Genomic DNA, 27893 nt, shown 5'->3' with positions numbered 1-27893 from the left:
TGGTACGTTTTTTTGTCAAGATGCTTTGTTTCAGTATGTATGAAGTGGTGGGCATACTTGTTAATGTATTCACTTCATATCTGGAATTGAAACGGGCATAGTGATCCGTAGAACAGCCAGAATTTTTTTTTCTTGGGGAGGGGGGGGGGGGGGCAACCATACTTCATGCATGTGCATGCACACATTTGTATGCCTGCATGCACATGTGTACATTCAAAATTGAGAACTTTAGGGAGGGGTTGAATCTTTCTCCCTACCCCATTGGCCATTCCAATTGTAGTGATCTACCCAGTGGAGATCCTGGACTGGCTCCTTAGCTTTCAAAATGTGTTCCAAAAACTGTGCTAAAACGTGCACTGGTATCGCAGTTAACCTCTGGGAACACTTGAAAGGGAACCCCTTTGAAACTGAGCAGGAACGCCGGTGCATTTTGTACTTGTTTTGATACGCTTGTATCAAAAAATGGTACTAGTCTTGGGATTTCAGAGCATGGCATCTATAGAGATGTCAATAAGTGAATCGTTTATCTTGTATCTGTTCGGACGTTGGAATTTACCTTGTAAGCACTGTCCTTCAGAAAACCCTCTGGAATTGACCGATTTGCATTTTGAAAGTGGAAAAAAACTTCGCCGTTAAAGACTATTAATGCGGCGGCGTATGTAAAAGTTCCTTGTTGCCTTTATGTCCGATAAACGAGCGAAGTGTGATGTTAGAGGGCACGTATGAAAACGGTGTTCCGTAGGCTCGCCTCGTTTTCCCGCGCATGTAATGCGTGCATGTGCACCGCGCCGTGGACGCAGCATATGGGCATTTGACAGCGAAAAACCGAACGTCGTACAAGTGCTTGCGCTAATGTTCGGGAATACTGTCGCTTAGCAGCCGGACCCTCAAGGGTGCGGCCATTTTGTCTTGTGTTTCAATTCTTTCCGAAGTCTCATTATCAGCGCGGAGCTGCGAATCCCAGCACGGTGAAATATGGGATAGTGTTTGCATCTCGTGATTTCATGAACTTATAGTGCAAACGTCAGGTGTCACGTAGCGCCATCACCGTTCAGTTTGACCGAGATGCAAGGTTCTGCCACGTGTTGCGTAAGAATCGCTGTTTTGCCGTGTCTATGGTTGGCCCATGTCATGGGCGTAGGGAGGACGGGGTAAGGAGGGTTCAACCCCCCTCTTCCGAAGTTCAATTTTCCTTGCGTACATATACATACATTCATACAATCGCACTCACGAACATACATGAAGTACGGTTTAATCCCCCTGAAAATATCTGGCTGCGCCCTTGCCCCACATGTGCCGCAGCTAGTAGCCTACGCAGTTGCGCTTAGCGGTCCCGTCACAATCGACGCTGTCATAGCCGGGCAGAGAACATCTGTCGACAGCCATTCCTCTAGTGGCGTCATACGTGACGTTTTGCTCGGGTCGAGTGACACGGCCCTGCGGAGCCTTGCAAAGTGGCAGCTGGACCTACCAAGTGCTCGTATCACGCAACACACTCAGCAACCGAAGCCTTTGGATTAGAGACACTGCTGTTTGGACGCAGTTCATTCGATTTTGTTGACTGTTGCTTCTGGATTTAGGTGTCCCTGTACCGCCCGAATGCGTGCACGACGTGTACCGGTAAATTCAGTGTACCTTCAGCGGCGCCCAGATCGTCGCTTCCGGCTTGCATTACTCGTCCCTTTCATTCAGCGGCGTTCTTTGCTGCCTCTTCCTGCTTGCGCCGACGTCACTGCTCAGAATTTCGGGGTAGCGATCCACCGTTTTGACGGACTCCCTTTCTCTTCATATATTCTCGATCGTCTGTTTGTAGGTGCAAGATGTCCTAATGACCGCCTTTTGTTTTATTTTTAACTGGCTACGCTTTCATTTCAATTATATTTTCGTGCTGTGTAACTCTGGTCAACGCACATATGAGGCTTCGTCTGGGCGCCGCTTGCGAATCTTGGTATAGTCACGCATTTCCATAGCTGAAGACTGGATCACCCATCGTGGTATGCCTTAATGAAGTGTGTGGAGGAGCATCTTTTGACGTCATTCTTACAGGTATCAAGCCCGGCCTGTCAATGCGCTAACAACGTGAACGGAAGGAGGACTCTCAAACTTTTTTCTGTCATGATGGTGATACGTACTACTCAAAAAGGGGCAACCGAAACGGGCTAGCAGACGTTCAGTAACGTTGAAAATTGGAGGAGTTGGTGATAGTTCATGTTTACGTATGAAGCAGCGCACGGAGACAAGCACAGAAGAAATGAAATAAAAGGTTAACATTGTATAATAACTGTGCTTTTTCTACGAAACAAGATAGTTGCGAGTGCAGCGGTGTCCTTTTCGTTCCTTTTGAGCTCGTCTCCGTGCGCTACTTCAAAAGTAAACAAGGGCTAGCAGGCACATGATGTCCTGACCATACGTACTCGTTGCAGCGCGTGGAATTTAGACGTGGCACCGCGCCCTCTCTCCCTGGAGAGGGCGGGCGCGCAGCTTCCTAGAGTTACTGTATAAGCTACCTAAAGGTAGCATATACAGTAACTCTACAGCTTCCCGTAACCCAGCGCCCTCTGTATCTAGAGAGGGCGTGACGCCGCGCCAAAAATCCCCGCGTTGAAGCGCTGCGACGGGTGAGTTCATATCATATGATAACCGGAAAGTTCATATCATTGTGCAAGTAAAAATTATTAATGTTACTATTATAAGCTGGCCCCGACAACCTAGTATCCTTCGCTTCGCGGCAGTCGCGAGCAGCGGGCTGCAAACAGGAAAACATCGCTGTTTTACCGGTTTCTTATATCCAAAGCGTCCTACGTGGTATGTAAGGTGCGGACGGCTCATGGCCTTTACCTGCACGTTACCTTTGGCACTCTGACACTAGCGAACGAAAGCAGCGCGACTTGTCGCAGAGGATGCGAATAATTTTCTGGACGAATGTACGCGAATAGGCTTTAAGCGCTGCGTCCTGTAGAGAATACATCTGATGAGTAATTCCTGAAAAAAGCAGTGCGTGGTAGAAACAACACAGAAGTGTATGTGTCTGCTGATAGTGACTTCGTAGGCATAAGCGTGCGCATGCAGAGTATCCTTCAGAAAGGGGGGGGTGCAAAGGTTTGTTGCAGCGCCCCCCTCCATATCATGTCAATGTGTGGGGCTGACTTTGCGGCTCCTCTCCCCCCCTCCACCCGTACGCACGCCTATGTTTGTAGTGGTAGTACACATCTCCGACACACACGTGGCGAGGCAGAGCTACGAGGACATGCGCATCCCTGTCGCCTAACACTCAGATGTGGTTAAATGGACATGAATGATCCCTGAATGCTCAATGTAAGTTAAGAGATGTTTATGGCTTAAGAAAGAAGGCACATATAGCCCCGGTTATCGGACGCACTGACAAGGCGGATTCGCTAAAGTCACCTAGACCAGCCGCATTACTCGCGCGATAAATGGTAAAATAAAGAGCTCGAATACGCAGTGTCAGCGTGTCGTAAGGCCATCTACAAAAATTTAATCATTCAGCCTCTGGCAGTACCCGGGTGAAATCGTGATGCAGGAGGAAACGGCTTTTAAGCTCCACGATTTCACCGTTCTGAGTATTGAGGCCGAGCGGTCAAATTTTTTTCGCGATGTTGGAAGAAAAGAAAATCTCTCGTCTATCATTATCATTAGTTCAGGAGCCTATAAGCGAAACCAGATTAGAGCTTTCCTTTTTTGAGCACTGGCAGGTCATAGGGGAGACTTTTAGGGAGCCGTGACGCTGTCTTTTGTTTGATCCACAAGAAAGCAGACAGCAGGCAGGCAATGACAAGGAGGGACAGGAGTACAACAAGAACAGACGCGAATCCTGGCGCAGACATGCATATGATGGAACTTTCGTGCTCCTCTTTTACTAAGGGAGCCGGATGAGTCTCGTTGGAACCCAGGCTGAATGCCAAATCACCAGCAGAGACAACACGAATGACCCTGTTCACGCCAATCTCTGCCATTTCCTCTTCTTCTTCGTGATAGGAAACGTCTCTCTCTTCCCTGGGCCGGCCAGCTGACTGGGAAACGTGGTTTGAGTACAACGCCTGCTTGTCGGATGCCGATGAGTCGACGGACGCCTGTGCCGAGCACTGATCTGGGCACTGATATCGGCAAATCTGTATGGTGCACTGGAAGTGTACTTCCATTGTATCTGGAAACTTGAAGGCTTGGAAATGGGCGTACGACAGCACTGTCGCACTGGAACCGAAGTTTCTGATCTTGGTGAACCGGCTCATGAGTTTTGGTCGCACTACGCAACCTTGGCTGTCAACGAGCTCAATTGGCGCCCTCTGCCCATCGTGCGCGATGCAGTTGCGTACCAGCATGTCGAACTTGTTTTCGTCGTCCTTGATGGCCAACACCATCGTCATGGTCTGGCCAATTTTGACAATGCCGGCTACCTCGCTGGCCCAAGGCCCTTTGCCAGCTTGTATCTGCATCCAGCAGCCTACGTTGTCACCCGCGAAGTCGGCGCGCACAACGTCCAGCATGTCGACCGGGAAAGGCCGAAAAGTAACTGCCTTCTCGTAGTTGTTGTGCCACGTGCATCTCAGCTTACGTGCCTGGTCCCACACTTCCTGCACTTGTGGATCGTACTGTACAATAATTGTGTTCTCGAAAAAGCTTCCTGTTCCAGAATTGCCACCGTCGTAACCGTAGAGTCCATTCTGCGTGTTTCCTATGGTGCCACAACTATTGATCGATACGTCGAAGTAGACGCTTTTGCGGCCTGAGCCCGCCGGCAAGTGGACACAACTGCCATAGCTGTAATGGCCTTTGCTAAAGATTATGCCGTGGAACGGCTTGTCGAACTCTACCACTACCTTCATGAGATTTTTCTCGCATTTGACATCCAGGTGGACGATCTTGGGCATTTCGGGCTGTGGCAATGGCCAAGGCTCCTGGCCTTGTGCCTGCGTCGCCAAGTCCGTTGATTGCTGCGGATGTACGTTGTGGTTCTCTATGTACTGGTGATGCTGCTCCTCAGATGCAGTGCCCCCTCCTCCCCCACCGCCATGATGAACTACTTGAGTCGGTTGATGGTGAACATCAGGATACGCATGGTGATGGTGGTGGCCTTGTTGCGGCTGCTGCTGTTGTTGGTGCTGTTGGTACTGCTGTTCGTGCTGCTGTTGCTGCTGGTATTGTGGTTCATGCTGTTGCTGCGCTGACTGATGTTGGTGCTCGAAAACTGGCTGAGGTGGCTTTTGGAGCTTGTTAGACTCCCACTGTGGTAAGTGGATGGCGCCCTGCTGAAGTCCGTTATTGAATAGCTGCGGTAGGAGAATGTGGCCGCTCTGAATGGGTATTTGGTGTACTGGGATGGGAATAGCGTCAAGCGGGTATCCTTGCTGCTGTGCGTGGTAGTGCTGCGAAGGAAACACCTTGTTTTCGCCCCCGCCGTTGTCCTTAGTTTCCATCTCTGAGGCGTGTTCACTCAGCTCATCCTGGCCGCCGACCTGCTGCTGTTGGTCTGCCGTGCCTTGCTCTGCGTCGCCTGCCAGCACAGCCTGTGAAAAAAAAATCAGCATTATGATATTAGGATGTTTAACATGGGAACTGTATTCACTGACACCACAATAAATATGTTCGGTGGCATTGACTTTTCACGTTTATGTGAGTCTACTAAAATGATGATGTTCTATTAAAACACTCATTAATCGAGAACGCAGAGGCTTGAAACATCTAAGTTACGTGGCGGCGCATATTGTGGCTTTTACAAGTGATGTTAGTCAACAAGTGCCATCGACATATATGCACAAGCACATTATGGCTAAGCTTGTACAAAGGTGAACACATGACTAATACAACTAATGCAGTGATCCCTTGATCAGGGCCAATTTTTACAGAACTTTTCGTTCGTGCGGCGCTTCCTGATTACCTATATATACTGTTCAGATACCCGCAGCTCTGGCGCGCTGATCGGCGCGGTTACGACATGACCACCGGGTAAGGGTCCCAAAAGCGCCACTCACAAAGTGTAAGTGTGGTTGATACATGTCCTTACTGCTGTTTTCATGTGACTAATATGTCATAACTCGCATATATGCTATACGACCAGACATGAGTGAACTGTCAGTACCCGTACCCTGGATTTCTCGTGTGAGTCGCACAGACGTGCCGCGACCGCGTCTATGTGGTTAGCCGGGATGCAGAGGGTTCCAGCGCGCGCACACCTAATACTGCGGTGCCCCTCGTTGGCCCGAGCAACAAATTGGCTTGAGGCTCGCGAGACAGCGGTCACCGAATTCTCTTAGGAGCATCCGCACCGGCAAGAGGCGTTTGCGCAAGGGCTCGACCCGCTCGACAAGCTGCTGCTGCTTCAGCGGCGATGCAGGGAATGCGCGGGGCCGCCCGTCAATACAGCAGTTGGCCCGGAGGAGGAGCCCTTGTCCCAGAGCTGCGCCGTTGCCGCAGGCTATTGCGCGGGTGCATGTTCCGCCCGATGTTACGAGGCGCCCCGCAGAGCGCGGCATTCCGCCGTGCAGCGCGGCTCCTTTGCTGTTGAAGAACTCTGTACGTCGGGTGCTCGTGTTGCTCCTCTGACATCCTTAAAGTGGAGCAAAGGGTTGTCGATTGGTCGGCCGCTGAGTGCGTTTTACATGCTGTTGTTCTGTTTGTCGCAAAATTAGTTTTTATTTTTCATCGGCGCGTCCGTCACTACGGCCGGTATGTGCCTGTTTCTTCTAGCGCATGAACAGTGTTGTTGCGAGTCTCAAGTACATGTTTCATGAATGTTGATCGCTAAAGTGGCGGGTACCTTAGGTGCACACGTCAGTGCAATGTCGATGAAATGAGCGTGGAGAGCTGCTGTATAGTACTATGCTGGTCTGTAACATATGAAAAATTTTGAATGGCGGGGGCCCCATGAAACGCGGCCAGGTGGTCTGTCGCATGCAGGCTATAGCTACGCCACCGAGAACTCGGAGGTCAAATAACTCACTACGAATTGAGTGAGGAGAGTTCTAAGAACCGAATGTCAGACATATTTTAAGTAACCATGCAGCACACATAGACCCATATTTCTAAACCAAGGGCAGCAAAGCGGATACTGACTTTCTGTTTAATGCGAAGCGGTTATATCAATGCACGAGGCGCGTTCATGCTTATGGGCCAAAAGCACTGGCATAAATCCCAAAGAGTGAGCGACTGGGAGAGGTAGGGGAAGTACTGATTTACGTAATATTCAGGCAGGGCATTTCTTGCCAATGCCCTCCCACCTCCACCGCCTGAAGTTTGTCTTTCAAACATCATATTTGTATTGCTTAATAGTTAAGTATCGCGCACTTCCGTAAAACCAACTATGAAATCTGAAGCCCTTCTATAGAACAGAACCTACGCGGAAAAGGGAACGCTGCTTTTTGTTTCAAAATACACCTTAAAGCGCTAGCTTTATGACATGCTGGCTACTTCTGAAGCACAGCTTATATTTAATATACGGGGCTTCTTACCTACTGTATCTTTTCGTGTTGGTCATTCTCGCGCTGTATCTAAAAATGCTGCCTTACCAAAAAGCCGAACTTTCAATGCTATTGCAATAAAGAATCTCCCATCATCAGCCTTTATCATTTAAGTCGACGATTTGGTGTAAGCCAGAGCCATTGGCATCGACGTATAAATCCAACTGCTCGGCTGTGATTGTGTTCTATAATAGTGCTCCGAGTTGACTTAAGAATATGGCAAGAATGTCTGAACTGCGAACTATGAGGTCTTTAATGTCATCAGGACATTATAGACCTCATGAAGTTACCTAGGCGATGAAAAAATTATAACATCTCCGGCTAAAGGGAACCATGTGTAGATGCGAAGCAGCGAGCACTAACGCTTACATTGGCGGCGGCGTCGACGCTGGCGCTCATCGCGGGTCGCGCTCGAGAGAAAACTGTGGAGGCGCAGAACATGCAGTTACGGACTGGTGTTTCCTACCGGTGGAACGTGCCAATCACTGCGATGGGCAATGAGGGACAGATGTCTCCGATTGGACACAGAGACCCGCAGTCCGCTTTCAGTTCACGCGCACGCTGCAAATTTTTCGTTCAACAACGCACATAAGAAATCTCCCACCGGCACTACCTTGGAGGTTAAGAATGAGTGTCTATATATACGGGATAGCCAGTGAAGCGTTATGCAGCGCAAGCAGTCAGTTTTTTTTTTCAATTAAAAAAACTCGCCAGCAGACGCTAGCTGCGTCGGCGTTGCCAGGTGAGAGAGGGAGAGCGTAGGAGAGGAGGGGGAGTGAGCGCACATACGCAGAGGGTGTCTAAACGCCGCGGGAAGGGAGAAAGAGGGGAGAGCGAGCGCAGACTAGGAGACGCTGCCTGTGTCGGCGTCGCGCGATGCGAGAGGGGGGAGAGAGGGGACGCGCAGGTGCAGTAAGGGGTCACGCCGCACAACGGATTGAGCTCGACCATAAGACGCTTCGCATCTAAATCTTTGTCAGCGCGTTTTGGACCTTTCTTGAACCTGAAAAGTAATAACCCTTGTGCATTAGACTCCATGCTCCTTCTCTCCCTACATGAAACAAATAAAAGCGCATCTAAAATGATAAAGACGGTACGTGGTCTTTCATGTTTTTAAAGTCCCATGTTCTCATTGCATTAATTTCACACTGCACGAGAAAGGGCCCAATCGAGAGGATCCTGCAGAAAGCGCACGGGCTGCTGTTAACTAGCCACCGACGCCTTGTGTCACTTGCGACGTCGCACGATGTTCTTGCACGGCTTGACACCTGCCTTGTTGATGTATTATTTGTTCTGAGCTATAGCGCTACGCTGGCATGTGTAAATTCTCATTGTGACTTAGGTACACCACCGATGCTACTTGCAGCTTTGTCATGGTCGCAGCTTTATGTGCCAGCAAGCGACCAGTATTACGCGTGCTTTCGTGGCTCGGCAGGTTCGGCTAACAACGTTGGCGACTTTCCATGGAGTGTGCTTATAGTCAATGTTACGTAAACATTACCTAGCAATGTCAAAAAGAAGCACGTTGCTGAATTAGTTGTCAGAAATAGCTCTATAGAAACCTCATGCAGTCATTTAAATCCGTAGATTCGCTGGATAATCACGTGTTTACAAGCGAGTCGCTTTGTGTAACATGTGATGTTACGCATGATTATCCGGAGTTAGTGCGCACCCAGGTATCATATACTTACACCGACGAGAAGCAGCAGGTATCCCAACCGAAGAAAGATCATGGTGGCCTGCACGGTGGCGCTTGCCGACCACGTCGCGGATGGGGAACGTAAGTGGTCGAAACGTCGGGTTTCTCGGAGACGCCCCTCTTGCTGCGGCTGATGCTGATCCTGCGAAAATGCCAAAAAGAAAGGGGTGAGCTCACGGAAACCACAAGAAGGAAAACGTCTATACGACTGCCCCTTATTGTAAACTGTCGCAAACTATTTTGCCGGATTCTGCTGGAAATTGTAATGCCATTGTATACTCTCAACTGTAGGCGTGCGAACGGGGGGAGGGGGCAGGGGGGGGGGGCGCAAAGCCAACTCCGTACATTGACATATTGACATTACCTGCAGGGAGGAATTCGCTGCGACGAACCTCCTCACCCCCCCCCCCCCTCCGAAGGGGAATCTTGCGCACGCTTATGCTCTAAACTGATGTCTTGCTTGGGTCTTTGCCACCTTTCAAACGCGTGGTGGGCATTCATGCCGGCCCAACGTGAAAGCGGTCCGCCCATCTCTCTGTCACTTAAGACGATCACTGCCATAAAAAAGGAATTGTGCAAGAGGCTGAGTTTAAACTCGGCTGCCTCGCTCTAAAAGTAAGTTTCTTAGCAGTTGGGCAGACTCACGCTTGCAGTATTTGAAGACATATGAATCGTACGGATGAGTTGTGCCTGCGTTGCTAAACAAATGTAAAAAAGAGAACACACTCAGTGAAGGATTCCTCAAATGAAGCTGGTTCCGTACAAATCCGGTGAGGGGGGGGGGGGGGGAGTTACAGTTTACACACTGGAAAAATTTCAACTTGGCAAAAATCTGATTAGAAATACGTGTTTCGGTGGCCACGGAATACGCATGTCATGGGGCCGTTCCGCTTACGAACGCCATAAAGATGAAACGCCATGGCCATGCTGCCGGAAAACAGCGACCAAGGCTGCAGCGTATGATAAAACACCAAGCTTACACATCGCTTATACTCATAGATAACTCTCGAAGAAAATGCATGCGTGGACATTTGTTTCTTGTTATGTTGCGCAGTAAAGAAAAAGAATATGAATATATACGAACAAGTTACGGAACCATGCCAAGACGCCGTTTCATGAGGCTCTTTGATTGATATGTGGGGTTTAACGTCCCAAAACCACTATATGATTATGAGAGACGCCGTAGTGGAGGGCTCCGGAAATTTAGACCACCTGGGGTTCTTTAACGTGCACCCAAATCTGAGCACGCGGGCCTACAACATTTCCGCCTCCATCGGAAATGCAGCCGCCGCAGCCGGGATTCGAACCCGCGCCCTGCGGGTCAGCTGCCGAGTACCTTAGCCACTAGACCACCGCGGCGGGGCGTTTCATGAGGCTCTGTACGCGCGTGCTGCTGTTGTCCACACCCGGCAACAATAATGACTTGGTAGCAGATTAATTTTACTTTATTTTTTACTTTTTAGACATTGAGATCTGTTCCCAGACCATAGCAGGGTGGTTATAGATAAACAATACAAACAATTTAGCACACATAAATTGCAGGCTTTCATCAAACAATTTGAAGAAATCAAGAGGAGAAAAAGAAAAAAAAACACTGGTGACGAACGAATGAAATAACACAAAGAAATTTTTAACATATTCAGATGTTTTTCAAACATGGCTAAAGACTTTTGAGAAACTACATTGGTATTAAGATTATTCCACTTCGTTATAGTCCGGGGGAAAAAAGAATACTTAAAACAGTTATTCCTTGTGGTAAAGGGAACGATGGTTAAATCATGTCTTTGCCTTGTTTCATAACCTGTCGAGAAAGAAAAATAATGCGATGTGCCATTTACGAACCGATATAAAAATTTTAATCAGCAGACACTGTCGCGCTGCGTCACCGGAGGTAGTCCACTGCGTTTAACTAGCTCGCTCACAGATGTCGGGCCGAAGAAATTAAAAACGAATCGAACTACATTATGCTCTACATGTTCTAGTTTTTTTAACATTCATTGAAGTGAATGGATCCCAGATAATCGTTGCATATTCAAAAAAAAAAAAACGCTCGAGTATATGAATTGTCGGTTTTAAGAAACGAACAGTAGGTGTGGATGACTTCAAGGTGCGCCTCAAGAAAAACAGTTTGCGCAAAGAACTAGAAACAACAGTATCAATGTGCTTATTCCAAGAAATACTATTGGTGATCCACAGTCCCAAATATTTGTACTGTGTTACTTCTAATAGCGATACACCGTTGACACCAGAGGTCTTTTTTTTGTTCGTAATTCTCATATAAACAGTTTTATCAAAATAATTACCATTTGCAATTTTTTAGTAATTAAGAGAAACAAAGGAAGGAAGGTGTACTGTATTTTCGTATAGATTATGCTATGGGCAGTTGGGCACACAGCGCTTCTAACTTTCCGCTGACGGGAGCGCCTCTCACGGCGGCACGCGCGTCCGCTGGGTGATAGCGTGGCCTCCGCGATCGGCTGCCGGCGGCGCACCGAACAACGGCGCGCCGCCGGCAGCCGATCGCGGAGGCCACGGTGATAGGAGCTTTCGAACGCCAGCATTCGTGCCCGCTCCTAATTCGTGTTTTTCCCGCCGTTTTTTTTCGAAAGATTTCTTCTCTGGCGGTCGTTTCATGGCTCAAAATCGCAGCAGCAATATATCTTGTGTTGTAGGCTGTCACAGTATACCCACAGCAATTCACCTGCAACCGAGTTTTACCGCTCACCGAAAGCTCACTGAGAGAAGGACAGACGTCAACTTGTTCGCCATGACAAGTAAAACGTTTATCATTGTATTCGGTGCAAGGTGTTATGTTTTTTTTCACGGGAAATGCATGCATGCAATAAAACACTGCTTCACACCTGCCTTCATTGTGATACAAACAGTATTTATTGTCTGGACTGATCCATTTGTTTTCTCGCTGAATGGGTACCACGTAGAAATAGTCTAACTCTCTTTTTAATTTTTGATCCGCCGTGGTGGTCTAGTGGCTATGGTACTCGGCTGCTGACCCACAGGTCGCGGGATCGAATTCCGGCTGCGGCGGCTGCATTTTCGATGGAGGGGGAAATGATGTAGGCCCGTGTGCTCAGATTTAGGTGAATGTTAAAGAACCCCAGGTGGTCGAAATTTCCGGAGCTATTCACTACGGCGTCTCTCATAATCATATCGTGGTTTTGGGACGTTAAACATCACATATCAGCCAATCAATCAATCTCTTTTTAATTTTATGAACAGCGTTGATGGAACAGACTGTGCGCCCCAGAAAAATCGCAGAACTTGCAGTAGGCATTTATTGGGCTATGCTAACACGAGTAGACAGGAGCAACCAACCTATAGCCCAACGATCTTTCTGTCCCCTGACAAGAAGCTTGGTAGAGCTCACCCGTGTAAACGTTATGAGAGGTGCAGTAACAGTTATGCATTCTATGCACGTTGTTTAGATTTGACGACGATGAATATGACTTTAGTTCACGACGCATCCGATTCACAGTTCTTATCTTTCAAGATGGTGGACATGTTTTGCGCCTTGTCATCCTCGTATGTTATTTTTGTTAGATTTAAATAACAAAAAAAGAACGTCACGCAAAAGTCAGTTTTGTACATTTGGACAACAATTTTGTTTTATTATAGTTATGACTGGTTCTCACGTGATCCCGATGTGGCTTTCAGACTTGTATTTTATTCGCTTTCGAATTTCTGCAAGTACGCAGTCTCTGGCGCAGCGTGCGTCCGTTTGCCGACTGTACCTGCTCTGCACTTGCAAGTCGCTCCATTTGTGCATCTGTTTCGAGAGAGCTTCAAGATACGAAAACAGAATTATATAAAATGATACCATTGAATAAGAATCATTTGCTAATGTTGACTTGATGGTTTTTGACAGAGCGGTGGTGCGTGTTTGGGACACACGACCAGCCGCAGAGACAAGTTGATTAATTGATCGATTGATTGATTGATATGTGGTGTCCCAAAACCACCATATGATTATGAGAGACGCCATAGTCGAGGGCCCCGGAAATTTTGACCCCCTGAGGTTATTTAACGTGCACCCAAATCTGAGCACACGGGACTACAGCATTTCCGCCTCCATCGAACCGCAGAGACAAGTCCTTCAACATTACGTATACATTACGTGTCCCGTAGAGAAGCTTGCCTTTAACCGTATTTGTCCCTCTCGAAGATTAATTCAAACCTTTCTGAAAAACCATCCAGTATATGCAGCGGAATGCAAGCAAACGACACAACACTTGCACAAGTAGCCGCGCGTGCTGTCTAGAAGGAAGCGCTATCACCCCATAGAGTAATGTTACTCTATACGATCACCCCAGCGACGCTGAAACGGCCGCGTTGGCGCTGAACGTCGCCGCGTTGGTTGCGCCACCTGGGCAAGCGCAGTGTGTCCATACAATGCACTGGGTTGGGGAAGTAGAGCAGTGGAAAGAGAGCAGGGAGAGTGAGATAACAATATATATATAAGAATAAATTACAATCAAACCCACACATACGAGAGTGAGTTCCATTCGTAGCCGTTCAGACATGCTGCAGTGGATCGCAGCAAGCGTATACACTACTGCAGCGATTGCGTAAGTGTAGGTTATAGCTGTTGCGCCGCGTTCCCCGCGAATCGAAGGATAGCTATAAATTTACTGGAACAAAAAATGCCACGCCTGCGCGGAAGGCGCAGCACAGTCACAGCGACATCTATATAGAGGAGCGGCCTTTCGGAGCCTTTTCTTATAACACTCATTGGGTAACTACTGCAAGCACACTTGCTTGACACCCAATAGGCCACAAATTTATTTGGGTAGTAGGCGACTTGTATATGACCGATTCGTGCAAATATTGTAGTAATAGGGCCACATTAGCGGATATTCTTTGGGAGTATCCAGCACTAATTGGCAAAATGAAAGACGCGGCCTCCAATCAGGAGCGTTGGCGGACCGCGCTGCTCAGCTCAGGACTAGATAATCAACTCTGGGCGATCCAGCAGACCAATGAAGCTGCCGAGAGACATGGTCTCTCAACCAGCTCCTAGGTGGGAACCCAGCCCGGTAACCTGCAGGAAGTGAATAAAGTTGTTCACTCACACGGTAGGCCGGCATTCGTTATGCTATTTTTCGTCATTCTTCTAAGAAGCGTGGTATCCGCTAAACACTTGCAAGGAATTTTATGCCAATTGCTCATGCAGTGGCTGACGGCAATGAGGAATTATGGCTGAAGTGGGTATGCGCCACAGTTAACAGGGGAACAAGAACAAGCTTTTGTAATGGGTTGTAGCATTGGACGGCCCACTCGTTGCGCTATTCGCATTGTGCGACAACTAGTTGTTCTTTCGCTGTTTTAAAACGCTTTATAAGTCGCGATTGCTTTCCCGACATCAAGCCCGCCTAAAGCAAGTTTGACAACATGCCACAAGCACCGGTGTAGAAAATAACTTCCAATCACAGCTCATAGTATATTAGGTTTCTCCCATTAAAAAATAGCCTGACTGATACTGAATACTCCATATGACCTGTTTATGTTGTTTGGACTTTATTCACTATGGGAAAGTCGCATGACTGATAGACACGCCGAGCCACCTCAGTCGACGAGATCTGTCTGCCGAGAAGCAGCTGCTCAAGTGCGCAGTGTTGCTGAGACTTTTGGCCACATTACGGAGTGGCTTCCCCTTCTTGACGCTTGTGTGTGTGTTTGCCTGACTTCTGATGAAGTATGTTGCGCGTACTTCACTGGTTAACTGGTGATGATTGCATGCAATAAATAAAACAAAGCACCAATGTAGCTCAGTGGTAGAATACTAGGCTGGTACCCAGTGGACCCGGGTTCGAGCCCTACTGTGTCAATGGTGCTAGGTCAAGGCTGCCTAAGGCAAGTTTGACAACAAGTTCGAAGCACCAGCGTGACTCAGTGGTAGAATACTGAGCTGGCACCCAGCAGACCCGTGTTCAAGCCTCACCGTGTCATTGGGACAAGGTTTTTTTCATTTCGCGCGATGTGACTGCGGACACCGGCGGCAGACAACTGTGCGTGACCCGAGTTGTGATATCATAACAGCTTTTGCTGTAAAACATCGCTGCTAACGCTGAACTAAAGTGAGGTTTCAAATATTTTCATTTTCAGCGGTGGAAGCCGAAAATGGAAAAGATGAACAATTCGTAGGCGCATCAAGCGTAGTATTGTAATGAAGGTCACCAATTGTTTTCAAAACCTTGGTGGCTGACGCAATAGTAATGAGCCAGGTAGGCTTTTCATTTACGGACACATTAACACCATAGATGCATGCATGTAGGCACGCACTCCTCTTATAACCGTAACTCTGTCATGAGTTTATTATTGCTTAATGCTGAAGCAATAAAATACAGGATAGAGATAATTACAAGAATCAGAGGTTCCGTACATAACATAAGCTGTCCGGGAGGGGGGGGGGGGGCTTTTTACCAACGCATAAACGGGGTTAGTAGATTGTTGGTAAACAGTTAGTCACTTTTTATGTATTATACAGCAGCGTTCTCAAAAGATAACTCAAACTTTGACGAGGATCAATAGCATGTAAAACTAAGAAACGATGAGAAGTCTAACATTTTTTTCTACAAAGTTAAAATAATTGGTTTTAGGAACAGTAAATTGAATAATTGTATTGCTGAAGAAACTATGCTAATTCTATGAGAGCTAAAAGATATCTCCATTAGAGTGTTCAATAAATATGTACGTTAGTTCTTATGAAGAAGAGTTAATGTATATAGTGAAATGCCCAAAAACACGACGGTGAATTTCCCATAATTAGCTCTAGCTTTTAAAAAGAGTAGATTAAGTTGGCTGAAAACCTCAGCGTTATTATTACTGATGGGGCTAGAGCGAGTGAAGCCAGGAATGTGAGCTCAGTATTTATAAAACGCAACATAAGTAGTAACAACTTATGATTGAGTAACATCCACAATTGTAAAATATTTCGGGGGAGGGGGCGACGAAATATGGGAGCAGAGGGAGGTGTATGCGGTCGGTATGCACTTAATCGTAATGCCTTGCTTTTGCAAAGTTCTGATATTACGCCAAAATGATGTGTGAAAGATGACTATGTATTACGCGTAATATTAAGACAATAAAACTTTTAGTCGAGAAAAAAAAACATGTTTACATAACGAGGTGTGTTTAAGAGAAGCTCCTTCTTTCTCACGCTTACAGTGCAAAGTTTTATCTGCAAAATTTGCCCATATGGCTCTCGTACGTATGTGAGCTCATTGCTTCGCAGGCTTTTTTCCCGACGGAGGCTATAGCGTGGGATCTGTAGACGTCGAGCAGACAGGAGGCTGGAGTGAAGAACAGTAGTGACACGAAGCAAACGGTGTTATTGGTACGCGTTTTTCTCGCGTGAACGATGCGCTTCAGTGCGCGAGACGGGTACTGTGTTATCAGCGCCCTTCCTCTTTTCAACTAACCCTGTTTCTCTTTCTTTTTTGGCCCGCGCACCTGCCGGTTCCCCCCGTCCGCCTCTGTGTTTTATTTTTGCGACGCTGCCTCCAAGGTATGCGCGCGCGCGTGTGTCAAACTTTTTTTTTTGCTTTCTTATACATCAGTACCGTTTTCGTCATCGCCTTCTCTCCTTTCCTCCTGCACAGCGAGAGCGGTCCTCCGTACGCAAGTTGGTCGCTGCGCTCACGCTCAAGTTGGGGCAAGAAAACGAACCGAAACAGAAGAGACAGGGCGTAGACCATTATATAAGTGGCGTCTGGAGAAGGAAACAAAAAAAGTGACCTAGTTCGCAAGCTATCGTCCAGTGCAGGTTAGGTTTGCGCAAATATAGTTTCATCGCACTTCTTTCGTTCCTATCGTTTCGTCCTTCTCATATTCTTCGAGGTAGAGGAAAACGTCTGCATGGCGGAGGTGGCCCTGTAGCCATACATCCGGGAGGGGGCAGCGCTTAATGACAGCCCGATCGCCGACATAAGCGGCGTTGCTCGTCCCTTCTTGCGCGGCGCGTGCCTCGTGTCGGCCCTCCGGCGGCCTTAATCGGCGCGGAAGACGGTGGCGCCCTCACAGCGTCTGCAGATTCGTTTGACCGGATGCCGCAAGCTGTGCGGGCCCACGCTCGGGCGAGAGCAGCGAGCTGAATCTTTAAGCGCGATTTTACCTCTGCCCACGTTTTCCTTACGCAGTCAACTCTAATATTTAAGTGCATGGCAGGAGGACAGCCGTTACTCCTCGTTTCTGCCCCCGTGGCGTGTAGATTTGCTTTCTCGGTGCCACAGTCTGTGGCCTGCAGTCGATTTCAGACCTTCCTCATAAAACACGCGCTCTTCAGACCCCATCCGGTATCGCTTGCCTTCGACATCTTGGCGTTCATGAGTACGCCGCCGGCTTCTCCCCCTGTTAACTGCTTTCTTGTTGTGCGTCCCATTCATAGGCGCTCGGGAACAGACGTTCGCCGTCGGCAACCCTTTGTGGCAGCCGGACGCGGTGGTGACCGTCTGTCAACTGCAAAAGCGGCCACCGCTTTTGCAGCACACCGCTCCAACTTTGCGTTTTTCATTCCTTTTTCCTTTCTTTTCTATATATATATATATATATATATATATATATATATATATATATATATATATATATATATATATATATATATATAGAATAAAAAAAAAGAACGACGGCGTTACGTGATGCAAATCTAGGGCGTATTTTTCTCAGCGTACTGTAGTAGCCACTATATACTAACTGTTTTCGTTAATGCCAATTCATTACTTAGTCACAATCCTATTGGTACTTGAAAAGTACTCACCTAATTATCGAAATGCCAATGAAACGACATCTGTCTGTGCTACTTTCAACAACGTATACTAACTGCGTGCTCTTTTTTTTACTGTTAATAAAAAAAAAACCTGCGAAAGACGAAAAATAACATGGGACTAGACTGCTTCGTGCATCAAAAAGAAGCGCCCTCAAGCAAGCTCACTTTGAGGTAGCCAGTACAGCAATACACTCTAAAAAAAGAGCGAGTAAAAAGGGTGTCTTTTTGTCCCACAGCAATAATCGTCATCTATAATGCGTTCCATCCTTGCGCTATCGCCCCGCGCCCGGTACATTCCGGTCACGATCGACATGTCCATTATCAGGGTTACATTGCATTCTCGATAGGAAAGTGGCCAGCGCCGAGTTTTCAAGAAAGGAAGCGCACGCAAGCCTGATGACGATAGTATTGTTGTGAGACAAAAAGACACCTTTTTTACTCGATATTTTTTTAGAGTGTAGATGAAATGGGGAAAGAAAAGAAACGTGGATCGCGCTATCTGTCCCTTCCAGTCCGAAGAAACGCGCCGCCTTCATCTTATTTCAGTCTGGCTGTAATTCCTCGAATCAGAACAGTGATCCGGCCGCGCTATCGATGAGAACAGTTGACCCTGAGATATTAATGGTGATAGTGAAGTACGATTAAGTGGAAGGAATCCCTGAAAAACTGCCACGTGCGCATGTTGTTGGCACCCGACTTGTACCCTTGCTAATGTGCAAAACGCTGTCTCCGTGGCAACGGAAAAGAGCCAAAACGGTTGCTTCGAGTATTTATAAGATTATCACAAGGCGCTGCTTTCTTTTGCGGGTGAAAGCGCAATCACGTGTTATTAAAGATGATTCCTGAGGAGCTTCGACGCAAAAATTTGGTCTGTCTGTCTGTCTATCTGTCTGTCTGTCTGTCTGTCTGTCTGTACATTTGCCTGTTTATCCACTCTTAAAGGCTGCGGGTACTTGAAACGGCCGACCTCATCCACAGCGCCCACCAATGTTACTCAAGATTCAGCGTTCATACTAGTGCAATTGTCAATTAAAAAGCAATTATTGCGCATGTCCGGGGCACCATAGCAAGACGTATATACTCTGCATGTGTATATTTTACTAAAAAAGGCATACATATGTAATTTCAAGGACTGTAGCGCTTATCACGCTGCGCTGACCATGCAACGCTTGCACGGAACGGGGAATGTTTCCAACGCTTTGCTAAGACGACACGGTGGTGGCACCTACCCGTCGCCTTGCGTTCTACACCTTATCACCTCTGAGACGGGCGCGCACACCCGTCTCAGAGCCACGCGCTTCGTTTTCAAGGAAAACTACCAGATGGCGCTCATGTCTCACGTGTGACGTGACTTGATGCGCTTGTTCGCCTCCGCTGCACACTCGAGGCACTCTAATGCAGCGCCTCCATAATACCATTCACCAATTTTCTTGCGCAGAACATCACATAAATGTTTTGTTCACTCTCTCCACACGCAAGACTATCGTCTTTCAACGACATTTGCAGATTAACATGCAGATACGGGGCCAATTTTTTTTATATTTCGAGGGCTTTCTTTTTTCACAGAAAAAAAAAACGAGCACGCAATGACTGCGTTGTTCGTAGTAGAACAGACAGATGTCATTTCAACATGTGCACATTGGCTTAATTGACATATAATTAGGCAAGTACATTGGGAGTTGCAAATGTGATTATACTAATTAGCTAATAGCCATTAACAAAAAAAAAAACGACAGTGCTGCGCCGAACGCGCAGCACTGTCGCAGCGAAAGCTGGAAGGGCAGCCTTTCAGAGCCTTTTCTTAACTCTTTGAGTAACTGCTACAAGCACACTTACTGGGTATACCCACTACGCCATAAATAATCACAATTTTTGTGTAGTAGGCTGGCATTCACTATGCTATCTGTTATCATTCTACGGAGAAGCATGGCATCCGCTACACACTTGCTAGGAATTTTGTGCGATGTTTTATACAGTACATGACGACGCTGAAGAATTATGCCTGAAGTGGTACGCGCCACAGTTCATAGGTGAACAAGAACAAGCTTTTCCAATGGGTCGGATCATTGGACGACCCACTCTTCACGCAATTCGCATTGTGTGACGCCTGGTTGTTACTTTGATGTTTCTAAAACGCTTTATTACTCATATTAACGACATTCCTTTCCAAACATCAAGCATGCCTAAGGCAAGTTTGGACATGAATTGCGAGTGCCGGCGTGGCTTAGTGGCCGAATACTGGGCTCGCGCGCAGCGAACCAGGGTTCGAATCCCCCATGGTGTTTTTACTTATTGAATTTTTTCTCTTAATTTTTGCGATAATGGTTACGGACACCGGCGGCGGCGGACAACCACGGCGCCGCTCGTAACTCGTGTCCTGATCTCATAACAGCTTTCGCTGTAAAAATTAGTAGCGGTTATACAGGGAACTATATGCACCAGCTTTCCTTCTCGTAACGCCCCCTTCCTATTAAGTCAATGTATGGGGGTAGACTGCAATCCCTTCCCCATTCAAGTGACTAGACGGGGCGTTCCCCCCTCTCTTTGCCGCCCCCCCCCCCCCCACCAGTGCACACGTCTGGTAGAGGCTTCTGAGAGCGTGCGACTAACGACAAAGGCCAACGTCGGCAGTTTAAAAATATGGAAGCATCAAGAGATGCTACTGCAAGTGCATCCGCATGTTAATTAAGGGCTAGACCTTTGTGGCCTGGTACCCACACCAAGGGAATTAGCAGTAAATGTCTTGAGACAATAAAGCAAACCAGTTCTAAGGTTTTTGACAAACTAGGAGTAGTTATCGGAGAGAAGAGAGACAAGCAGTCTGTCAGAATGATTGCTTCTGTTATAGATGGAGGTAATTTGCGTTAGGCAAGGAATTTCAAGCGGTTCCGCAGGTAAACGAATTGAAAACGACCAATCCAAAGCTGATGCAATTCCCGCTCCTGCCTTTTCTTTACAATCTGAAGCATCCCTCGCTTACGATGTTTGTTTCTAAATTTGACGGGTGATCTCGCAAAATCGCATTTAGGTACCTATTGGGTGTTTGTATTTCTTAGGAAATATATCGTCAAATTCTATTCGAATTCTTTGAAGATATCGGCTTAGTACAAGTACTTCATGAAATTTCACCTCTAATGTTTCAAATAATTTTTTATGTGAATTTGACTAGTGGACACCTGCCCCGCCGCGGTGGTCTAGTGGCTAAGGTACTCGGCTGCTGACCCGCAGGTCACGGGACCGCATCCCGGCTACGGCGGCTGCATTTTCGATGGAGGCGAAAATGCTGCAGGCCCATGTGCTCAGATTTGGGTGCACGTTTAAGAACCCCAGGTGATCGAAATTTCCGGAGCCCTGCACTACAGCTTCTCTCATAATCATACTGTGGTTTTGGGACGTTAAACCCCACATATCAATCAATCAATGCAGTGGACACCATAGTATAGAGCACTCACTAATGGTTAAAAATGATGTCGTTTGATTAATAAAAAGATACCAACTCCTCTGCGATTATGAATATACCTTTAACAAGGTACGTGCTGTTAGGATGTGGGACGAAGTGAGAAGGCAGGCGCGCTTCTTTGTGTAAAGTATTTTTTGCGACAAATTTAGGAAGCCCAAGACAACCTTAATGATTCGCATTTCAGAAGAACCAGTGGTCGAAGTTTGTGGGCAGGTGATCCGGAAAACCTGATTAATGCAGCCAAACTCCAATATCGGGCAAGTATACACACAATAAATCATTACGAACAGATCACGACGTAAAGCAGATCATTTACTGCTGAGTCTCCGAACCATCACTACCACCTGTGCTCCTTTGGCTGCCATATTTTTCATATGCAAACTTTAAATTTTTTCAGTATAAGTCACCCATAAATCCTGGACCGATTCCACCTGAGGTATAACGTGTTGTCGGTAAAGTAACAAAATTTAAATAGGAAATCTTTGGGGGAAAAATACGATTACGCCTTTTTATGATATTTTTAAGGCAAATTAATGCCCTTTAATCATTTTTCAGAGTATTCATATACATCTGCAGATTTTCACATACTGTATGCATATCTGCAGCTGTAGCGAAAAATGCGATGTCGTTAGCGTATATATGCACCAGCACGTCGTGTTGTAAAGCAATAATGCATATATAGTGAAACATATTAAGCAGTTATGGTGACAATAGCGATCTTTATAGGGGAGACTTATCATTTGTGACATCTTGAAAAAGACAAACCATATTGATGGCAATAAAATTCTATGTCTGTTAAAAAAAGAACATACTCGTGCAGCAAAGTTATGGGGTGAACATACGTGCGTAAGCGAATTTATTAGTTGAACAACGCTGTCATGAGCTATTGCAATAACCATGGGTACATAAAGCGGCAAATCCAAAAAAAAAAAGAAGTGGAAGAAAAAGCTTACAATGAAAAATTCGTAAACAGGGAGTGGAGCAGACGTTTCGACAAGTGGACTTGACCTTGAAAAAGACCGCTCGTCGAAACTTCGGCTACAGTGGAAAACTGTTTATCATAACAAGCTGCTTTTTCGAGCCCATTGTTATTCTTCGCCTCTTTCAATATTTAAGCCCGTATTCACACAAGTGTTTTACGCTAAAAACTTCGTAGCAGAACGTTTCAGTAAATACCATTGTATAAGACATATCATTAGCAAAGCCGGCTGACCGCAGTTGCGAAATCACGGAAAACGCGCTTGCGAAAGAGAAGTTTTGTGAATTCGAGCACTGCTTAGCTATTTCGTGCTACGCACCATCTACGGGGATTATCCTCATTATTTCAGTGGCGCACATTATTGTGACGTGATTATAGATAGCACAACTTCTGTCTACAGGAGCACTGGACGTCGAGCCGAATCGGTCACCAGAAACATGAACTCATCACTTACTCTTCTTCTTTCTCAGAATGGCACATACACTTATTGGCATGGCCCAATTTCGTTCCATGCCCGTGTCAATATACATACGCCATAGCGCGCCATCAATATAGCGTCTTTTAGAAGAGCGCCGAAAACGTCGAAAATCGACCGTTACATAACGTGTTATCTCGACCGCGCTCGCACTGCACCTGAGAAGATGGCGGTTGGTGCGGCGGTCAAGTCTGCCGCTTTCCTCGGAAGCCGCGCAGGCACTGTAACCAATCGTCACGGACCAGTAACGAGGTCGATGATGGTAGCAGGAGGATGGAACTACGGCCTTGTTCTGAGTGGCCGGAGATACCCTATATATAGCCTCCAGACTGAGAGAGCTCCGGGATGAAGACAACATTGTTGCGGATGTAATATTTATTCACGCATTTGGCAAAAATCAATTACAATAACTGGGCACGAAAAGTTATGTCCGTGGTATCACACAAAGTTCAAGAGTGTAAGTTGCGAAGGTGTGAATATCTACGGAAGTATTGGCCGATAGCGGCACGAAGATAAATAGCGAAGCGCGCCGTCCACATAACCTTCTTTCGCTTGCAAAAAGCAACATCACTTGCAACTCATGGGCCATAGACGACACAAGCAATGTTCGGGGTTTCATAGGCCCATTTTATGCTACGCTTTGACGCGACATTCAGGTGCATTGACCTGACAGCAGTGTCCGGAGGCACGCACCTTGTCCACAACGCGGATCATGGTCTAAGTCAACAAATAGTTGTCTAAATCAAAGTATGCAGCGAATACCCAGGCCATGACCTCGACTGCGGCACAAGCGGCGGCACCAGCGGTGGTCAAGGCTCCACGGATGCTTCTGAATTCCAGGTCATATGGCAGGCCTCTCGATGCGACATCACGTGAGGAACGCCCCGTAACACTCGGCTGTGAAGTAGTGTCAGATGTCAGTTCCCGGCTGCCCGTGCTTCCGTAGTGGCAGAAGCCTGATAACATGGCGTCGTTCGTACCTCAAGGTAACAGGAACGATGAAGCTTTTGGGGCTAGATATTGTACATTGTGCTGACCAGGACAACAACCAGGGAATCCACCACTTTAGTGAAAGCCGCTTTCATCGCGATGCGAGACCAGCAGTTGATGCCATCAAGCCTCAGGGTTCCCTCGGCACATACCGAGTGCAGCTCGTTCGCGACAAGAGACCAGCAGTCGATGCCGTCTATCCTCGGGGTTCCCTCGGTTCATACCGACTACAGCTCGTTCGCGACGAGAGACCAGCAGTCGATGCCATTCAGCCTCGGGGTTCCCTCGCCACATACCGACTGCCGCTCGTTGTTCGCGACGAGAGACCAGCCATCCAGCCCCAGGGTTACCTCGGAACATACAGAGTGCAGCTCGTTCGCGACGAGAGACCAGCAGTCGATGCCATTCGGACTCGGGGTTCCCTCGGTTCATACCGACTGCCGCTCGTTGTTCGCGACGAGAGACCAGCCATCCAGCCCCAGGGTTACCTCGGAACATACCGAGTGCAGCTCGTTCGCGACGAGAGACCAGCAGTCGATGCCATTCGGACTCGGGGTTCCCTCGCCACATATCGACTGCCGCTCGTTGTTCGCGACGAGAGACCAGCCATCCAGCCCCAGGGTTACCTCGGAACATACCGAGTGCAGCTCGTTCGCGACGAGAGACCAGCAGTCGATGCCATTCGGACTCGGGGTTCCCTCGCCACATACCGACTGCCGCTCGTTGTTCGCGACGAGAGACCAGCCATCCAGCCCCAGGGTTACCTCGGAACATACCGAGTGCAGCTCGTTCGCGACGAGAGACCAGCAGTCGATGCCATTCGGACTCGGGGTTCCCTCGCCACATATCGACTGCCGCTCGTTGTTCGCGACGAGAGACCAGCCATCCAGCCCCAGGGTTACCTCGGAACATACCGAGTGCAGCTCGTTCGCGACGAGAGACCAGCAGTCGATGCCATTCGGACTCGGGGTTCCCTCGGTTCATACCGACTGCCGCTCGTTGTTCGCGACGAGAGACCAGCCATCCAGCCCCAGGGTTACCTCGGAACATACCGAGTGCAGCTCGTTCGCGACGAGAGACCAGCAGTCGATGCCATTCGGACTCGGGGTTCCCTCGCCACATATCGACTGCCGCTCGTTGTTCGCGACGAGAGACCAGCCATCCAGCCCCAGGGTTACCTCGGAACATACAGAGTGCAGCTCGTTCGCGACGAGAGACCAGCAGTCGATGCCATTCGGACTCGGGGTTCCCTCGGTTCATACCGACTGCCGCTCGTTGTTCGCGACGAGAGACCAGCCATCCAGCCCCAGGGTTACCTCGGAACATACCGAGTGCAGCTCGTTCGCGACGAGAGACCAGCAGTCGATGCCATTCGGACTCGGGGTTCCCTCGCCACATATCGACTGCCGCTCGTTGTTCGCGACGAGAGACCAGCCATCCAGCCCCAGGGTTACCTCGGAACATACAGAGTGCAGCTCGTTCGCGACGAGAGACCAGCAGTCGATGCCATTCAGCCTCGGGGTTCCCTCGCCACATACCGACTGCCGCTCGTTGTTCGCGACGAGAGACCAGCCATCCAGCCCCAGGGTTACCTCGGAACATACAGAGTGCAGCTCGTTCGCGACGAGGGACCAGCAGTCGATGCCATTCGGACTCGGGGTTCCCTCGGTTCATACCGACTGCCGCTCGTTGTTCGCGACGAGAGACCAGCCATCCAGCCCCAGGGTTACCTCGGAACATACAGAGTGCAGCTCGTTCGCGACGAGAGACCAGCAGTCGATGCCATTCAGCCTCGGGGTTCCCTCGCCACATACCGACTGCCGCTCGTTGTTCGCGACGAGAGACCAGCCATCCAGCCCCAGGGTTACCTCGGAACATACAGAGTGCAGCTCGTTCGCGACGAGAGACCAGCAGTCGATGCCATCCGGCCTCGGGGTTCCCTCGGTTCATACCGACTGCCGCTCGTTGTTCGCGACGAGAGACCAGCCATCCAGCCCCAGGGTTACCTCGGAACATACAGAGTGCAGCTCGTTCGCGACGAGAGACCAGCAGTCGATGCCATTCAGCCTCGGGGTTCCCTCGCCACATACCGACTGCCGCTCGTTGTTCGCGACGAGAGACCAGCCATCCAGCCCCAGGGTTACCTCGGAACATACAGAGTGCAGCTCGTTCGCGACGAGAGACCAGCAGTCGATGCCATTCGGACTCGGGGTTCCCTCGGTTCATACCGACTGCCGCTCGTTGTTCGCGACGAGAGACCAGCCATCCAGCCCCATGGTTACCTCGGAACATACAGAGTGCAGCTCGTTCACGACGAGAGACCAGCAGTCGATGAAATCCGGCCTTGGGGTTCCCTCGGTTCATACCGACTGCAGCCAGTTCGTGACGCGAGACCAGCAGTCGATGCAATCCAGCTTCGGGGTTCCCTCGGTACATACCGACTGCAGCTCGGCCTGTCCACCTCTCAGTCCAGGGCTGTCTACTGGATACTGCCATCGAAGTGATACACAGTCAAGTTCTCTGCGCTAACAGACTTGTGCATACACGCAGGTGTACTATATTCACCTGATCATCACCTGTCGCGAGGAACAGCTGCAACCTTTGCTCTCTGACGTTGTAGATTCGCGGATGTCAGCGTGTTCCAGCAGCCTGGCCCATAATTGATTGGTTGATTGCCCCTTTTATCCTGCATGGCGCAACCCATCAGGAGCCGATCGGCCATGAAACAAAATGATAAAGATGACGATGCCTCCTTCTCCAACTGCTTCTTCTTCTTTTTATCATCGCGACGTGCACCACCCAAATGATAATGATGCTGATGATGTTCGTACATGGCGCATGTAACGACTTAGCGTAACGTGCCAAGAATCAGGCCACAGGGAGTAGTGCATATAAAAAGGACTTATTCTAACAGTCGCTAATCATGCAAAAGGCAAAAAAAAAAAAAGAACAGTTGACAAGTGAGGTTGTCGGGAACCACGAGGTGGCAGTGGAGCTGAACTGAAATGCGCGTGCCGGTATTGCGTCTCGAGCTCGCGCCTTCCATCTATGCGTATATTTTTCTCGTCTTTCACCATGGCACTTACAATGTTGCGCGCCGGCCTTAGCGTCCGCCTTTCTGCGGCGTCAGTGTGCGCTACAAGCTAAATCGTGCACACACGGCTGGGCCGCCTCCTTCGTTTTCTCCGCCCTTCTGGCCATGGCTATATGCTAAGTCATGCACATACGTCAGGAGCACCTGCAGCTGCCGAAAGTGCTCTTTGTAGGTTGAATTTTTTTAACAAAGAAGCTATTCTATAGGCGACCACGTTTACATATAGAAATGTTCACACGCATTATATGAGTACATTCACGCCATTTAGAAAATATGCTGCGCAATTCTCCGAGTTCATATTTAGAGGGAGGGCGTCATAGGTGTGATGTGAATGCAGATATTTGTTTTAGATAAGTAGGGGCCAAGTAACAACTGCCAAACCTTTTTGTTTTTTTTTACAAAAGAAGCCTTAAAATTTGAACACACCCAAGTGTTTCGGACAAAAGCGTGCGCGCGGGGGTGGGGGAAGGGTGTGGCCTCCACCCCCTTGTCACACAATAGGGGGGGGGGGGTTAGCCTTATACATTGACATATTAGGGGGGAGGGCGTTGTGACTCGGGGGGTGGGTGCAAAATCAGCCCCATACATTGACTAGATAGGGAGGGCGTGCGCTAAAATGAACCCCCCCCCCCCCACACCCAAAGGGAATCCGGCACACGCACACGTACACATCTATACACGTGCGCATGTATTCTGGCCACGTCAAGCACATAATATGTATTGATTGATTTGTGGGGTTTAACGTCCCAAAACCACCATTTGATTATGAGAGACGCCGTAGTGGAGGGCTCAGAAAATTTCGACCACCTGGGGTTCTTTAACGTGCACCCAAATCTGAGAACACGGGCCTACAACATTTCCGCCTCCATCGGAAATGCAGCCGCCACATCCGGGATTTGATCTCGCGACGTGCGGTTCAACAGCCGAGTATTTTAGCCACTA

The 27893-nt window shown here is 48.3% G+C and overlaps 1 protein-coding gene across 2 annotated transcripts in view; it reads right to left on the bottom strand.

Moving 5' to 3' along the window:
• Positions 1-3476: 3476 nt before the first annotated feature.
• Positions 3477-27893, bottom strand: part of LOC119162100 (uncharacterized) — a 62075-nt gene continuing 37658 nt past the window's right edge. The window contains exons 2-3 of one of the 2 annotated variants that reach the window (XM_075879558.1): positions 9167-9316; positions 3477-5525 (exon numbers count right to left, since the gene is read on the bottom strand). In XM_075879558.1, the coding sequence (XP_075735673.1) occupies positions 3684-5525; positions 9167-9208 (1884 nt within the window). In that variant the 5' untranslated portion in view covers positions 9209-9316 and the 3' untranslated portion in view covers positions 3477-3683. Of the gene's footprint in view, positions 5526-9166; positions 9327-27893 lie in introns of those variants that run through there. The other variant, XM_075879559.1, reaches the window with a different exon arrangement.

This window comes from Rhipicephalus microplus, chromosome X, assembly GCF_043290135.1.
Source record: "Rhipicephalus microplus isolate Deutch F79 chromosome X, USDA_Rmic, whole genome shotgun sequence".
NCBI classification, from domain to species: domain Eukaryota; kingdom Metazoa; phylum Arthropoda; class Arachnida; order Ixodida; family Ixodidae; genus Rhipicephalus; species Rhipicephalus microplus.
Note: the sequence above shows the minus strand (reverse complement) of the source record. Positions and strands in the feature narration are given on the sequence as shown.